We start from the raw sequence: 18,387 nt of genomic DNA on the forward strand, positions 1-18,387 counted from the left end.
AGTCAGATAGAAAGAAAGTTTGATTTTTGAGTTAAAGATCTCAGCTTATCGCGGGTTTTTGATTAACATTTGCCGAACGTTACGACTCTCAGTCCTTGTTTCTCTGTGTTTCCTATATCTCGGAAACTAAAGTCGAGCGATTATTTATGAGAATATGTTTTTCATGATAAGTTATACAACATGTTTAAAATGTACCGAAATCGAACGCTTAGCCTTGCTTACGCGTAACTACCTTTGATGTATGTATTATGTAACAAAATCAGAATTTAATCCCATTGCAAGAAAATTGTTGATTTAGTACAGATTTCTTGAAAGAATATTACGAAACTTCTACATTATAAATGTTATATTACGTCTAACGTCATCTACATGATATGTGTATGTGCATGTTAATGATGTATATATGCATATAAGTCCTTTTATTACTAACATTTAGATGTTAATGAGAAAACGAAACATAAAGATGTTTGGAACAAAATAATTTATCCTATATTTGCGAATACATTTTAGTACAAGCATCCACCATTTGTAACATAATTATTATGCAGTATATAGTAAAGTGAAGTATGAAAATTATTGCCCAGTTCAACTCATGTTTTCAATTTTATTAAACTGTAGATAAAAATAGAGTATACTATGTGTAGGATATCTTATGACATTGCTGGCAAGCAAATTTAAGAGCGTCTATTTCCCGTTTAATGATTACAGGTAATTCTTCATTTTCTATATTCTATTTTTTTCCTACAGTTTAACCAAAAGATTGATGAAATATTCATAGTCAGCGACAATTTTCGTTAAAACTTCTTAAATTTTATTTCTTTTCATTATTTTAGACAATTTAACGATTATTGTCTACGGTCCAAAATTATGTGAAGAAATGCAACAATACAAAGTCATAATCAAAAACTAAACACTATACATTGAATGTTAGCGCCCTAATTCCATTGATGCCGATTACGTGTAGTTAGGACCACGGCCATGTAGACAGTTCTTGACACTCATATACCGAAAGCATAGAAGAAATGGTCCGAAGGTTGTATTGTGATGAAGAAAGACAAGAAGGGCATTCTACGTATGCGTGGCATAAATGTCACGGACAGAAACATTGATACTTTATTCGTCTCCGCCTGCCTCGTAAGAAGCAGGAAGCTAATTAACACACTAAGTGTTCGATGGGTTCGCTCTAAAGTAAACAGCTGGTATTATTCGGCAACACCAGAGAAGATTGGAAGGAATAGTTTCGCACCCCACAAAAACCATGGTGAGTAGGAAAGCCCTAAGACAGAGAGCCAGTATATGAGGACCAGGCGAGATTTCTTCGGGGAATCATAAACAAGTCCTAGAACAGTCTCCAGCATACAGTTATACTCTGTCACATTACTCTGCATCTTTAATCTACCTCCACCTTGAGCATTAACAGCGTTCACGGTTCGCGATATCAACCGATCAGTTGCAATCTGACTGGTCGCCATCTAGTTGAAAATTCGCATCAGCCTGCACACTCGCGGTACGTGTGCGATTTTCCAACGTGTGTGATCTTTGCACAAGCATTGTCTATATGTGCCTTTGTTTATTAATCATTTATCGAGACAAAGGATTAGAAGAGACACTGATCCTCTCTATTCGAAAATATCATAAAGCGGTTTGCGATATACTGCTGTGGATGTTAATGATTCAGCATACGATGATTTTTCTTAAAAAAACTTTACGCAGGATGGTCTACGTCTTCGAATGTCATAGTTTGTAGTACAAAATAAACTTTTTTTTTTTTTTTTATTAACATGGAGGCAATTCGCACGGACACCAGGTCGCTTCTGGGGAAAAGCGGCGTGGTAGTGCCGGACTCCAACCGACTAAAACCTCCACGATGACCGACCCGGCTGCGATTGAAAGGGGCCCGGGAACCGGTGCTAACTTGCTTAAACTAATCAAGTTCGCGGACATTTCTTTCATATAAAAAACTTTATTCATATTTATTTTATTTCGCTTTCCAAATGCTTCAAAATAGCTTGTAACATTTCCTACTGTTGTTGCCATTATCGATCTATTATCGCCCAAATATATATTTACCGGTTCTTTAAGGTCGATAAATTTATCAAAATAATTTACATCGTTAATTATGTAATCGGTACAACCGCTATCTAATAGCCACATTATTTCGTTATCACTTGTCTCGTTCATCTCGCTGCTGTGTGCTGCATGCGCCGTTGCCATCCACGTGCCTGCTCCTGAGTTGCCATACTCGCTCGTGTCAGCTGCTGATTGACGATGGAACTTCCCACGTCCCCTGCTCGTATTGCCAGTGCTTCCCCTTCCACTGCTGCGACCACGTGTTGGCCCACGCCGATTACTGTTACTGCTTCCCGCTTAGACGCCATTTTGACACTCTCTCGCAAAATGTCCTACTTTTACACATTTGAAGCATCCTTCCTCTTTTGCAGCAAAGAAAGTTAGTTTTCATTTCTTCTCGATTAGATTTATCTTTCTTCTCCGCTATTTCTATTTTATTCTTCACGTACGCTACCGTTTGATTCTCTTCTTTCACTGCATCTATTATATCCGCTATGTAGCTATACTCTTCGGGTAAAGTATTTAGCATGTAATTTAGTTTTTCCTTCTCACTCACTTGTGCGCCTGCGCCTTTTAATTCATTTATTACTTTTTCAAAATCGCTAAAGAACGATGCTGAATCACTGTATTTATCAAGACTTATCTTCTCAAATCTCCTTCTGCACACGATCTGTAGTGCCGTCAACACTTTCAAGTACATTTCGTCGAACTTTTTCATTATTTCATACGCTGTTTTTTCTTTCCTAATATATTCTAATTGTCTATTCGTGATGGCACTGTAAATTGTGTTTATTGCTTTCAGATCCTTTTTCTTCCGGTCTGGGTTGTCTGTTTCAGTCTTCACTCTAGTTGTAACAATATCACATTCTTTATACCTCAGAAACATCGTTATTCTTTTCTTCCACATACCGTAATCCTCACCATCAAATAACGGTATCATAATTTCCGATCTCACCATTCTTATTGATTTCTTATCCTTTACTCAAGCGTTCCTACGTTCTCGAAGTATTTTTTCTTTTATTTTAAATCCTTTTGACGTTTCTTCCCTTACTAAAACTCACTCGAACTGACTCGCTGGAATAAAAACCACGCACTAAATAGCTCGCAAAACTACTAACCATGCTGTGCTACCATGTTAAGGTATAAAGAGGATTCGGAAATGCAAATAGTTTACTTTATTTCACACACAGCAGCTATACATATATATTACACTCTGAAGACCTCGAAAACCTTCTTGCACGCACGCTTGTTGTCAACCGACTCCTCTAGATTTTTCTAACAGCTTCCAAATATCTTTTGTCTCAACTGAGACCTGGACGCCCTCTGACGCTGACACACACATTCACACGTACAAGCAGTGTGGGCGTGTAAGGGCTCGGCTTTGCGGCCGACCGCGCCATTCCTGGAGTATGGAACTCATACTGGCTTCGCTGATAGATGTTCGTTAATTATCGTCTACTTTCAAGCGTCCATTGCCCGGGGGGCGGCGCGCATAGATGGTCGGCGCGCGACTTGGGAAAACCCTGCCCTCTCCTTTCGGGTCATTGGACAAGTTGAACCTGCCCTTTCGGGCGGCAGCTCGCTTAACCGGCGCGGCGCGATGTACGCATCTCGCCATGCCGTTACCAGCGGGGGACACGAGGAGGCGGAGCTGCCAGCATGTAGCTCGGTCCCAGCAGGTTGGCTTTCCAGCCGATTATTCCCTGCACCGTCACAGTATTCATTTGCATGAGTACTGCCTGCACCGACGATCGCTGGGTTACATTCACATGTACAGTGTAAATGTATCATCTACCTAACGATTACCCCTCATAAACTTGATTTACCGCAACCAAAAAAGGATACGTGTTTAATATTTCGCGCTGTTCTTCAAGTCTCCAGTTTTATTAAAAGCAGAGTCTCCTCATTCCCGACCTTTTCCTGCTAGTAAAGTTTCCTTTTGATTCCATTATGTTTTGCAAGTATCGTGACATTGAATTTATCAAATTGATGAGTACACTACTGAAAATATTTCTCCATTTTTTAAAGGAAACCTTCTGTAAGTGATTATACTATATTTGTTACGTAGCGTAACACTCTACCTAGACCAGGCCACACACCGCGGGCAAGATGGCAACCATATATCTTCGGATACTTACTGCGTACCCTCAATAGTCTCAAGTACCCTCCATAAATCTCAGGAATTTCCTAGTCGAGGTCCTTCAAACCGAACAAACATCTGTTTTCCGACTCATTTCTAAAGACCATTGTCTACTACGGCTTGACAAGGGAAAGTTAGTTTTTCTAACGTACGATGCAACGTTCTTCCTACTAACCACTTTCTATCGAGGGCGGCTAAGACCCTTCCTAGTCCAGCAACCTTCGTTTAACTAATTAACAACGAAGCCTATTTCCCTCACTCTCTTAGCCAAAATCGTCACCAACAAATCCGATGGTCCCGCGCGCTAGACACGCCCATCCTTAGCTTTCCTCCGCCACAGTATCGTCTCCGAACATCACTGATTTTCTATCCTTCGAACAGTCAACATCCTTCGACCGGGTTTACACCCGAAGATCAGTCACTCGCTCATCTTATACATACGCACCAGCGTAACTATCTTCTTTACAAGTTGTTAGAATAAACGGCGATTTATAACTTACTATACAGTGTTACATTCATTTTGTATTACACCGAAGTTGTTGGATTGTGGAAATATATAATAACCTGTTAGTAGTAGCGTTATCTTCAATTTAACTACCCTTATTATCCCAAAAGATATAAGGGATCGAACGATTCGCGGCGTCGATTAGCAAATCGTAACGGGAATTTACGACTCGTGTCGTGATTTCGAGATCGTGTCTCCCGCGAACGTGCGAAAACATATGGGAAGTAATATTATTATAATATACATGGAATCATCGAAATTAACAACTGATTAACAGAACATAAAATCATATAAAATCATTTCGATCTGTTATCAATACATATCGAAAGCTATGGTATCCTTTATCGATATTGATCCTTTTCTAATCGATACCGAACTAGTACTGTATAAAAAGGATATCGCGCGGAAGTTTCGACATCCTTTTTATACTTCCCGCAAATTTCGATACTCGTTTCATATCCTAATAGCAATAATACTGTATATCCATTCACTCAATATCTAAAGAAGAGCGAAAGACATTTTGATTTTAATATAAAATAAATATTTCATTCTATTTGATAGAAAATAAGGGTCAATTTAGGGATATGCGTGTGAATGAAGAGATATGAATGGTAAGCACAGTTTTTACGGCCTGGAGGCTAAAATAAACTATTTGTTACGACCGTTCGCGGAGAGACGCGGTCGCTAGGAAAACGCGTCAGCGAGAGGCGTAAATTCTCGCTACGATTATGTTAATCGACGCCGCGAAATAGTCGTTCCCCTGTTTCGGTTAAGATAACAGAGGTGGTTTAATGAATGTAACACTGTATTAACAGGTTAACATAGAATAATATATTTTACAATAATATGATGAATATGTTACAGAAATTTGACTCGACCTTGCGATATCTCTAGATAAATTCGTTTGCTCGTCAGATTTGTCGAAGTGTCACGTTAGACTCGTCAGAAGGAACTGCTCGCCCTTCGATTATTCCTTTGTCTCATTTGGAAGACGACCCCCACTATGCTCGGGTCACGCCACCGCTCGCGCCTATGATCACGTATGCCTCTTCTTGTGTGAAAAACCTAACGGTCAAAAATCGACGTTTCTAGAGTTCGCTGCTTGGCGACAACTATGCTCTCGTCGATACATTGTATATGATCCGGCGGGCAGATAAGACGGTCTGCCTGCGACGTTGTAGGACCGCGAGCGACGGTTAGAAAATACAGCCTGTGGTAAGCCTCGTGGCGTAACACTATTCATATAAATATTTCTCTTATATACGGAAAAAATGTTCTTTTTCTACTGTTAAACAAATATTTCTTTTATAATAAAATCTATATATCTTGTACATTTGAAAAAACTATTTGTATGTATATTTAAATAGAAAAAGATTGAATTTATTTTTACCATTGGGGTCACGAGCTGATAAGTGTAGAAATAACATGTGTTAATAAGGGAGGAAAGACAAAATTGTAGTTTTCATGATTTAATGAAGAAGATGAAATAGTATTAAAAGGGTAAGAGGAAGAAGTGATTAACCCGAAAAAGTAAAGATACAGAAAGAAAGTGAAAGAAAAGGCAGTCTGTAAGCAAGTTGAAACTGTTCAGAGAAATAAGAAATTAGAGCGATAAACGATTAACGTGAAACGATAAACGCAAACGGCAAATCGGTACGATAATACGAGAAAATTAATACGATTAGGAAAGGTAAACCGGTGCCACCTACCGGGTGAAAAGAGAACATACTCAGATGATAACGACGGTAAGTCAGGCAGACAAATAGATAGACACAAAAATGGGCAAGATAAGAAAAGATAAAGTACCTTTATATTTGATTAGCAGTTGTATTTTTCGAATACTTTAGTAGTATTAGAGAAGGAATGAGAGCGTTCAAGCTTATGGTTGTTCCCGGACTAGTACTGCACAATGCGGCTAGGTACTGAAGATGACACATGCTACCATATACAATATTCTATAAAATTATGGATCCACCCTGTTTGGTTACGCGCTAGCATAGACAAGAACCTATAGTGTTCCACGCTACAAGAACGTATTTAATTGTATGGTTCTACGGAAAAGTTCACATCTATTTGCCTATCCAAGATAGACGAGTGTGAGAATAACAATATCGCGCAATAATTCCAGTGGCACGAATATTTTTTCGTCGTCCCATGGAACCACATAAATATTTCTCTTTCTTAGTACGTACTATGAAGATTATTGAAACGAATTCAATGACCTTGCACGTGAAGACATGTACTGCTGGTACAGTGCAGTATCGATGCTACTGGATGTTACCAGAAATTTCTTAACGCGAGAAAATTGAATGTTTTAATATTGTTTAAGGATGCAATGGTAAAGGTGTAAATTACTCATTTATTAATACTCCGTTATCGATTATGAAGATTTCATCATCATGTGTAATAAATTTATTTTTAATGCTTTAAAATACCTTTAAACACCATACCCTACAATACTATAAGTTCATTCATTATTCATTTCCATTTATTTGGCACTTGTGATGTTCTTTGAAATTTTTCTCGGTGTACATTGTACATGAATCATCCGATATCAATGGCATCCAATATCGTATGCGTCGATTACATTGTGCATAATGCCATCTAAGGCATAAGGAAAACGTACTGTAATATCGGAAAATAAGGATAGAAATTTTTTTCCGATTACTTACAATTTATTAATATTAAATTGAATATACAGATATAAATTGGACAGAGAACGATATTTATTTAACGGAAACTAAATGCAATACTCGTATCTATATCAAATAACTTTACAGTTATTTGATCACTCTCGTCACAACGAATCTAACACACACACTCTCTCTCTCTCTCTAACAACTCTATCAATTCTCACGACTCGAAACCTCTAACGACTCTACTCTTCGACAACTCGAAACCTCTAACGACTCTACTCTTCGACAACTCGAAACCTCTAACGACTCTACTCTTCAACGACTCAATTAGCTCTGATCTTCGCCAATACACTCCTGCCCGGTCGTGCTCGCTCTTGCTCTCGTCTTCTCACACACACACGCACTTTTCGGCTCACATACTCTGGCCTCTCGATTGCCACTCCTTGAAATATGAAACCGTACTTCTGTTTTGACGCTGCTTATCCTTTCTCGCGTTACTGTTACTAGGCGCTCTTGAATGTAAACAAACCACGAAAGACGACGTACACGGTGCTTTCTAATTTTAGCCGATTTCTAATTTTAACCTAACCCCAATCAAAGCTATTCTACGATATTACAATCGGCCTTTCCTGACAATCACATCTGCCCTCAGATGTGCTCATCATCGCTGCTCGCACTTACATCACTATCGTCAGCATTCCACCATTTCATGTGATCGGCTGCAGTGGAAGTTGTACGTGGCCCTTCGTGCTCCCCCTCTCGCTGCACTATGTATCGGTCATTTCGCAGGACTTTTATCGCCCGATACGGGCCAAGAAACTTCGGATGCAGCTTTAGCCCGGGACCTTTCTGCATCCTCTCGATTGCCACTAGATCTCCCGTCCTGTATGCTGTCACCTTCTTGCGTCTCCTGTTATACGCCCGCTTGTTTCGGATTTGGATCTCCTCAATCTGTCTCTTTGCGTCTGCACGCAGCTGATCTCGTTCCTCTTGGAACACCGCGGCCTGTTCGTCCTCGATTAGCTGACTGATCTGTGGATCGTCCCGCAGCCTCATTCGTGTTCCGAACAACAACTGGAACGGGGCAGCGTTCGTACTTACATTGGAAGCTGCATTTAAATACCTCTGCGCTGTCTCCAGGTGTTTGAACCACTTGTCCGGCGTTGGCGCAGATAGCTTCGTCAGCAGTGGAATAAGCGTCCGGTTCACTCTTTCCACTTGTCCGTTCGCCCGCGGGATCCCAGTTGTAGTCCGAACGTGCTGTATGCCTTCCTCTCTGCAGTAGTCTTCGAAGGCGCCGGCCGTAAATGCTGTTCCGCGATCGGAGATGATTCTCCTCGGGTTCCCAAAATTCACAGACTGCTTCCTCAAGCGACTAATGACCTCGGCAGAACCCGTCGACTTGGTGGGATACAACCATACAAACTTTGTGGACGCGTCCACCACCGCAAAGATATGTCGGTAACTTTTTTTTGTAGAGGGTAATGGCCCAAGGTGATCGACGTGGTAGGTGTCGAGCGGTAATTCCCCCTTGTCGATGGTATTTAGTAACCCCTCCTGTTTTCCCTGCTTTCTCTCTGCAAGGATACAGTCGATGCAACTCTGCACTACCTTTTCTACTTTTTCGCGCATTCCTCTGAACCAATAATCCCTCCTTAACAACGCTTCTGTTTTGGTGATGCCAAAGTGACCGCGTTCGTGAGCTCGTCGAACCACCTGAGTTTGCATTGACTTTGGCACGACCAACAACGGTGTATCCCTCATTTCTCGGTATAAAATGCCGTTCTTTACGATGTACCCGTCGGCCTCATGTTGTTCCATGTTTTCTCGGATCTGCCGCAGGTCGTCTTCTTTCAGCTGCGCGTTCCTTATTCGTGCAACAATCCCTCGCTCGTCCTCGTCTATCAGCATGACTTCAGGTAGCGGATTTCGACTCAACGCATCAACATGCATCATACTGCTCCCGGGTCTATGTTCTACCTTGTAGTCGAATTCCTCCAAAAGGATCGCCCACCTCGCAACACGTACGCACAGGTCCCTTTTCTGCATCGTTAATGCGAATGCCTGACAATCTGTAACGATTTTGAATGGGATACCGAGCGGGTAAACGCGGAACTTCTTTAGCGCTTTCACGATGGCCAGAACTTCAAGCTCGTAGCTGGTGTATTTCTCCTCAGCCGGCGAAGTCTTTCCACTCGAATAATACACAGGGTGAAAAGCGTTGTCCTCACCGTCGCGTTGCAACAAAATTGCACCGTATCCCATGCTACACGCATCTGTATGCAGCTGAGTTTCCGCCCCCACGCAGTATAGCTTCAACACCGGTTTCTCGCTCAGCGCTGCCTTCAGTCTTACAAACGCTTCTCGCTCGCGCAACGCGAACCTAAATGGGACATCTTTTTTCAACAGATCTGACAATGGTCTCGCAATGATAGAATATCGGGGCACAAACTTTCTAAAATATCCCGTTAAACCAAGGAAACTCTGAACATCTCTAGCGGACCGAGGCTCCGGAAAATTAGCGACGGCCCTGGTTTTGCATTCCGATGGCTGAACGTTACCGCCTTCGACAATATGGCCCAGATACTCTATCCTCGTTTGTAGGAATCGACACTTATTCCAGTTTATGAGTAGTCCGTGTTCGCTAGCGACATGCAATACCGACCTTAATTTTTCGATTCCACTCGAAAAGTCAGTCGACGGCACAATCAGATCGTCCATGTACGTTAGAACAACCCCCGTCGCGATCAACTCTTTAAAAACTGCATTTATAAATTTTTGAAAGACAGCTGGCGAGTTACACAATCCAAACGGCATCTTAAGGAATTCGTACTGGCCCGTGGGGACTACGAATGCCGTATACTTTCTACTACTTTCCCCAACAGGAACATGAAAGAATCCGTTCTTGAGATCCAGAGTACTAAATACCCTCGAGCCCTGCAACGAATCTAATTGGTCTTCGATCAAGGGCAGCGGGTATCTGTCCTTCACTACTTTTTGATTTAACCGTCTGTAATCGACACAGATTCTAGTCGAGCCATCTTTTTTTTTTGACTAGGACGATCGGACTGGCATAATCGGAATGTGACTGGCGTATTATACCGTCTTCCAGCCACATTTCGATCTGTTTATCGACTTCGACCTTGTCTTGTGGAGATAGTCTTCGCGGCCTTTCGTAAACTGGAATATCATCCTGTAATATCACATTCATTTCGATTCCTACTTCGCGTGTTTTCAGTGGCCTATAATCTCAGATCAGATTTTCCACTGCCTGCCTATGTTGCATGTCCTTAACGTGTGACAAATCTATCTCATTCGCCTGTGTCTCTACATCTATCTTGAGGACTTCCAGACACTCATCGGGATTTTCGTCCTTTATTCTACTAATAAAAGATTCTCCTCCTTTTATACTTATTTCAACAGTGTCCAAAAAGTCTGCGCCAATAATAAGCGAATGTTGCATCACTGTGTCTGGAACTACGTGTATGGTTATACAGTACGACTCATTGTCTATAATAATGTTCGTCGAAAATTTCCCGAGCGTAAAATTCCTTCCGGAACCGACACCGCGAAATTCAACGATTTCCCGACTTAATCTGGGCGCTCCGATTTTCACATGCTGATCTGCTCGCATTAGAGTCAGCTCACTACCGGTGTCTATCAACGCGCTCAATTCGAAATTTTCGATCTTAACATCCTTACCACGCTTTGTTTGTAACGACCGAAACACGCTATAAATTTTTTTTGAGGACTCACCCAAATTGTCGCATTTTGATGCGATGTGTCCGTACTCCCTACATTTGAAGCATTTAGGTCCTCTCGACTTGCTCGGACACTCCGCACACATGTGCTCCACATCACCGCAATTGTAGCATCGCGCCTTCCTCGCACCTCCAGATCGACTGAGTTCCTTGTTCCTCTCGGTTTCGGACCACTTCGCCACCGGCTTTACCCTGCTACTCTTCGGCTCCTCAAATTTCGTCCTCATCTCCATATCCCTTTTTATCGCTTCGTAGCGCCTGAAACGCTCTTTTAATTGCTCGATATTCCTGGCTCCGTATAGCACAGTCTTGTTCGCGACCTCGTCGGGAATGCCTTGAATAATGTAGTCTATCAAGGATTGCGTATCAACCCTTCCTTGTTTTGCAATCCCGTACATGTGATACATATGTCGGATCAGGATTCGAATTTTGGGCGCGCGACGACTCTTCATGTGGACTAGCCATCGTCTCACAAAGCCGAGATTTTATTTACACGTATATACAGGTCTATCACTAAGCTTAACAAATAATAAGTACAACTAATAATAAGTCTAACAAACACTAAGCCTAATGAATAACACGATCTACGAATAATTAAATTAAATAATACTATTAGCAATGTTTGAGTTCAAACGAATCCACGGTCACCGGGATAACTCCTTACTAAGCGAAACTAACTTAGACGCAAATGCGATCGTCGAAAATGCTCGATGTATCACTCTCCAAGGCAATCGCAAGAATGCCCGCCTCGTGGAGATTTTTCTCCCTGTACGATTGCATTTTGTTTTCTATCCCCGTTTGGAAGCATCGAGAAGGTTCCAAACGCCGTTGCTAGGCACACTCGTTGGAAGCATCGAGAGAGTTCCAAACGCCGTTGCTAGGCAGTTTCTGCCTGGAGTTTTGGTTACTAAATACAATGTATGTCCCATTGCATCGGCACCTCCGAGGCAACATCACACGTGGCTCGGCCCGCTCTCGAGGCCGCATGCCGCCACAACCACACTTCTCGGAAAACACATACAACCACTCCAGACCTCCGTTAGATAAAACATCCATCCCGTGACCGTGGCTACGTTCAGCGACCGATTGTCACCTCGAACCCAATCTCGCTTATTACAAATCTTAAACAATTACAACTATAATAAAATCTAGGCTAAGGTACTAGAGGATGTTCCCAAAATTTCCAAGGAAGGGCTTCGGCTTTCCTTTCATCTCCGACACGGCCATCCTGACTATCACACGTCCTCGGGTGTACCTTCGTCAACAAAACAAAAGGAAACAAGATTAGTGTCATTGTGATTAGCATTCAAAGTGCCAGTTGCATTCTGCGTGCTTTCAGTCGGGTCGTAATGACATGACGGACCATTCTCGATTTCACACCCAAATGGGTCTCATCCTTCGAATCGCACATACTCTCAAAGTTCGTTACATAACCAGCTTCGTAACACGATCGCTGTCAACACTAGACCGCCTCCAGCCTCGTGACATTGTCACTGTCGGTACTAGACCAGCTCCAGCTTCGTGACATCGTCGCTGTCGGTACTAGACCAGCTCCAAATCCGTGACATTGTCGCTGTCGGTACTAGACCAGCTCCAACCTCGTGACATTGTCGCTATCGGTACTAAACCAGCTCCAACCTCGTGGCATTGTCGCTGTCGGTACTAAACCGGCTCCCAGCTTCGTGACATCGTCGCTGTCGGTACTAAACCGGCTCCCAGCTTCGTGACATCGTCGCTGTCGGTACTAAACCGGCTCCCAGCTTCGTGACATCGTCACTCCCAGTGCCTGACCGCACTGAACTCCGTCCCATGGCCGCACCTGGGCTCATATAATTCTACGATCCTCTGGGATCGGGGTACTCACATCGCCATGGTCACTGTTCTCGTCATCACAACAGACATCCAACTCCGCAGGAATGCGACTATCCGGCATTTTCCTTAACCTGTCATGACTGTACTTGTATGACCTTTTCCCATCCAGTGTTTTCAAGGTATATCGGTCTCCTTCCAGGACCTCCGATATCACAAACGGACCCCTGAATTTTGGATCCAATTTTGTCTGGTTCCTTTCTTCATTTTGGCGTAGTACCAAATCACCAGGATTAAACCTAACTACTTTAGCTTTGGTTTTATCGAATCTCTCTTTGTCATACCTAGCACTAGTTTCCATCTCTTTTATTGCCTGTTGTCTTACACTGGAGATATCTATTTCTTTTTCCTCGATGTTATCAGGTAGTAATAAGTCATACGGTCTTGCTGCTCTACCAATCAATAACTCTAAAGGACTCGATTTGGTTACGCGGTTGATGGTGCAATTCAAAGCCAATTGCATCTCCCCGATCGCGTCTTGCCATGAACGCCCGGTCGTTTCTACCGTTGTGAACATATTTTTTAACGTGCTCATAACACGTTCTACTTGCCCATTGGCCCTACTTGCACCGGTCGCGATCAAATGAACTTTGATTTGTTTGCTTGCACAGAATTCTTGAAATTCCCGGCCCGTGAAACATCTACCCTGATCTGCTATTATCCGACAGGGACTACCGAACAAAAACACGGCGGACTTAAGTGCCTGGATAACGCTGAGCGAATCCAATTTGCGTGTGTGATATAAGTGCACGAATTTCGTAAAGGCATCGATCAAGACGACGACATACTCTTTCGAGTCATTCTTGCCACTCAGCTTGCCCGTTATGTCCATATGCACCGTATGCCACGGTATGCCGGTCTTAGGTATAGGATGCAGTTCAGCCTGTATTTTACCTGAACTAGCCTTCGAAACTCTACAAGCATGGCAGTTCTCGACAAACTTGCGAACATACTTCGCCATTCCCTCGAACCAATAATACTCATAGAGCTTCTCGAGCGTTTTATCCCATCCTAAGTGCATAATTGACTGATGCACATGGTTGATGACGGACCATCTAAAACCTCTCGGAACAATGGGTAAGCAAAGGGTTCTGCCCTTTCGTTGTACTTTACGGTAAAGTGTACCGGATCGCAGTTCGTAGGTATTCGCGATATCTTCCGCGAGCTCTTCGTTCTGTAATTTATTAACGATTTCGGAGATTTGCGGATCGCGACGTTGTTCCGCTAATAGCCAGTCTTCGGAGATCTCGGCCAGATTAATCTCTTTCTCTGCGACCTTGTCTATCATACGGCGATTCAAGTCTACGGGGTTTCGCGAAAAGAAATCTACGTGGGCCATTCGTTTACCCTCTCGATACATGATGTCAAAATCGAATGTTTGCAAATAAGCCCACCACCTATAAACCCGGTCGTTTAAGTTTACTTTGTTGCTGGAGGCTTTCAAAGAATTACAGTCCGTAACTACTAAGAATTTCCGTCCATGTAAGTAGTGTCGGAAATGCTTAACGGCGCTTACTACTGCTAGTGTCTCCAGTTCGTACGAATGATACCTAGATTCCGCGGGACTGGTCCTTTTACTATAATATTCGATGACTCTGTTTTCCTTTTCGACTCTATGCATTAAAATAGCTCCATACCCCTCCGAACTAGCGTCGGTATGTAGCTCTATGGGACGATTGGGATCAAATATCATTAACACCGGCGCGTCGGTCAGAACGGAAATTATCTGTTGTCTTATCTTTTCGTGCCTGTCCGTCCAAGTTATGTGCTTGTTACTAGAAGTGAGTGCGTACAAGGGTTTCATCACTTGCGAAAATTTAGGAATAAATTTTCGGAAGTAAGAGGCCAAACCTATAAACTGCCTAAGCTGTGTGACGGTCGACGGTGCAGGTAAAGAATTCAAAGCTTGTATTTTTCCCGGGTTTGGACGAACTTCTCCGTTACGAATTACATATCCCAAATAAAGTACCGACGTCTTCAGAAAAGAACATTTAGCGAAATTGAAAGAAAATCCGGCGTTTACGAGAGTGTTTAGTACAGTGTGCAACCTTTCTAGAGCTTGATCTATTGAGTCGGCGACTATTAGAACGTCGTCCAAATAAACAACGACATACGAATAAGCGAGGTCGCCTAAGGCCTTGAAAATGGCTCTCTGGAAAACGGCTGGTGCATTTTTCAACCCAAACGGCATCGTCACGTATTCGTATTGACCGTCGGGGGTAACGAACGCAGTATATTCCGTCGAGTTAGGGTGAATGGGGATCTGGTGAAATCCGCTAGCCATGTCCAGGCTAATGAAGTACCTCGCACTCTGCAATCTCGCGATTTGGTCAGCAATAAGGGGTAAGGGATACCGATCCGCGACCGTATTTTTATTCAGCGCTCGAAAATCTACGCACAATCTGTCTGAGCCATCCTTCTTCTTCACGAGTATTATAGGGCTCGCGAACGGCGAATTACTAGGTTTTACAATTTGTGCTTTAATTAACTCGTCTATCCTCTCGCGTACTATTCTTCGCTCTTCCACGCTAAGCCTGTAAGGGCTTCTCTGCACGGTGACGTTGGGATCGATTAGCCGTATTTCCAACTGGCCCGTACTGACGCGAGTACGCGGGAAACCCGTAATGAATGATTCTTTAAATTTTTCGAGAACAGAGATTAATCGATCTTTATAGTTACCGATCACATCAGTGTCAACCTCGTTAATGTTGACCGCATCTTCCGCGACTTTACCACAAGCGTTAACGACCTTTGTTTTACAAATAACAAGGCTATCTTGCGCGATATTTACGTCGAATCCCTGGCTCAAAATCTCGCGACCAATCATGATGTCGTATTTTAGGTAATCGTCAGCAAGGACATGAAAAACTATCTCCAATGTAAGATCGTTAATACGAACAGTGGACAAAATCTGAAGTGTACTCTTAACACAAGTATTCCCGATCCCCCGCATCACTACCACATCGGTTATTCTTTTACCCGAAAATTTCGAGGCTAGGGACTCTTTGATTAACGAACACTCGGCCCCAGAATCAAAGTAAAATGGATACGACTCACCCAGATGGCTTAATCTACCAGCCGGAGCTTCTACTACACAGGAGTCGATCCGGCGTTCGTCAATGGAATCGTAGTTTCTTTTCCGCGATGATGGGCAATTAGGCGCGATATGTCCCTCCTCGTGGCATTTGAAGCAGGTCACCTTCGACGATGCGGCTGGTCGTTTTTCCTTCGGGTTTCGTATATCCTGCTCCTTCCCCGTTTGTGTTTGCAGGCGACACTCCGTTCTCCTATGCCCGTGAGCACCACAGCGGTAGCACTTAATCCGAGGAACTGATAGCCTGCTGCGTTTAGCTTCAGGTTCCGTTAGTGAATTTCTTGGCGAAAATGTCGGCTGATCGTTGTAAGGGAGAATCCTCATTTCATCATGAAATTGGTCCTCCGTCCTGATATTATTCGCGAGCGTTAGTCGCCGAAAGCGTCGATCTTGTGAACTCAGCATATAAAGGGCGAGGGCATTGATCACTTCGGGCATCGTTAGATCTTGCAACTTCATCTGCAGCATGGAGCGGAGGCGACTACCGTACGCTCCCGGAGATTCAGTCTCCGACGGTCGTTCTCTGGATATCCTTATTAACGCCGAAGCGGCTGTCTCTCTGCCACCAAAACGCGAAAGAAATTGTTCCTTGAACGTTGGCCAGGTAAGCTTTCCACCGCGTACCATTTGTGAAAGCCAATGCGCAGCAGAACCCCTTAGGGCGCGATTTAGAGCGGAAAGTAACGCACTCTCTTGCATCGGGTGGTCTTTCAAAATCAGATCAGCATGAGAGCACCACGCGGATGGATCGGCGCCCGCGCCTTCGGGGTCAAAACGTGGTAACGTTGCATCCTTAGATTCCGTACTCGGTCGTTGCTCCCCCGGTTTGTGCGCTAGCGTCTGAATTAACTCGCGCACAAGGTCCATTTGCTCTTGTAACACTTTAAACGGTACTGATCCCACTTCTGATGTCGGATCAGGATTCGAATTTTGGGCGCGCGACGACTCTTCATGTGGACTAGCCATCGTCTCACAAAGCCGAGATTTTATTTACACGTATATACAGGTCTATCACTAAGCTTAACAAATAATAAGTACAACTAATAATAAGTCTAACAAACACTAAGCCTAATGAATAACACGATCTACGAATAATTAAATTAAATAATACTATTAGCAATGTTTGAGTTCAAACGAATCCACGGTCACCGGGATAACTCCTTACTAAGCGAAACTAACTTAGACGCAAATGCGATCGTCGAAAATGCTCGATGTATCACTCTCCAAGGCAATCGCAAGAATGCCCGCCTCGTGGAGATTTTTCTCCCTGTACGATTGCATTTTGTTTTCTATCCCCGTTTGGAAGCATCGAGAAGGTTCCAAACGCCGTTGCTAGGCACACTCGTTGGAAGCATCGAGAGAGTTCCAAACGCCGTTGCTAGGCAGTTTCTGCCTGGAGTTTTGGTTACTAAATACAATGTATGTCCCATTGCATTGGCACCTCCGAGGCAACATCACACGTGGCTCGGCCCGCTCTCGAGGCCGCATGCCGCCACAACCACACTTCTCGGAAAACACATACAACCACTCCAGACCTCCGTTAGATAAAACATCCATCCCGTGACCGTGGCTACGTTCAGCGACTGATTGTCACCTCGAACCCAATCTCGCTTATTACAAATCTTAAACAATTACAACTATAATAAAATCTAGGCTAAGGTACTAGAGGATGTTCCCAAAATTTCCAAGGAAGGGCTTCGGCTTTCCTTTCATCTCCGACACATATATTGTTGCAGACTCTCATCTGCTTTCTTCTTTCTATGGGATAACTCGCGATGTATCTGTTGGTCGCTTACTACATTTTCGAACTCATCCCTCAACGCCCTCTTTAGCTTTGCCCAGGACTTCGCGCATCGTTCTTGTCGTACGAAGGCCTGAGCGGAGCCTGCGAGTAATTTCTTAGCATAGGTCACCATGTGGGCGTCTGACCAACCACACACTTCTGCCATTTCCTCGAAGTCTTCCACCCACTGATTTACACTCAGCAGATCATCCCCGCTGAATTTCTCTAATGAGTCTTCTAGGTCTTTAAGACTCAACATCGAACCCGCGCATACCTTCTGGTGATACTCATCGCGGTCCTGATACACCGCTCGCGTGCCTCTCCTGTATTCTCGCGCGCCTTGTTTGTCGTCCTCGCCTTTACTTTCGTCGGAGCTCTCTTCTTCCGACGATACATCGTCTCCTTCTAGGGCCGCCTGTAGCCGCGCGCGTAGTTCGGATTTTCTTCCCGTTACCTTCAACCCCAAGCTAACGAGACGCGCACTCAGCTCTTTCGTCCTCAGGTTCTCGAGGTCTTCAACGTTCGCCAT

At 43.5% G+C, this 18,387-nt stretch overlaps 1 protein-coding gene across 1 annotated transcript; it reads right to left on the reverse strand.

Moving 5' to 3' along the window:
- Positions 1–10,499: 10,499 nt before the first annotated feature.
- Positions 10,500–18,387, reverse strand: LOC117215254. The gene is made up of 3 exons (XM_033461648.1): positions 17,802–18,387; positions 11,108–11,521; positions 10,500–10,828 (listed from the first exon to the last, which is right to left on the reverse strand). The coding sequence occupies exons 1-3, from the start codon at positions 18,385–18,387 to the stop codon at positions 10,602–10,604; spliced, it is 1,227 nt and encodes a 408-aa protein (XP_033317539.1). The 3' UTR covers positions 10,500–10,601.

The sequence above is a fragment of the Bombus bifarius genome, unplaced genomic scaffold, assembly GCF_011952205.1.
Source record: "Bombus bifarius isolate JDL3187 unplaced genomic scaffold, Bbif_JDL3187 scf7180000009472, whole genome shotgun sequence".
NCBI classification, from domain to species: domain Eukaryota; kingdom Metazoa; phylum Arthropoda; class Insecta; order Hymenoptera; family Apidae; genus Bombus; species Bombus bifarius.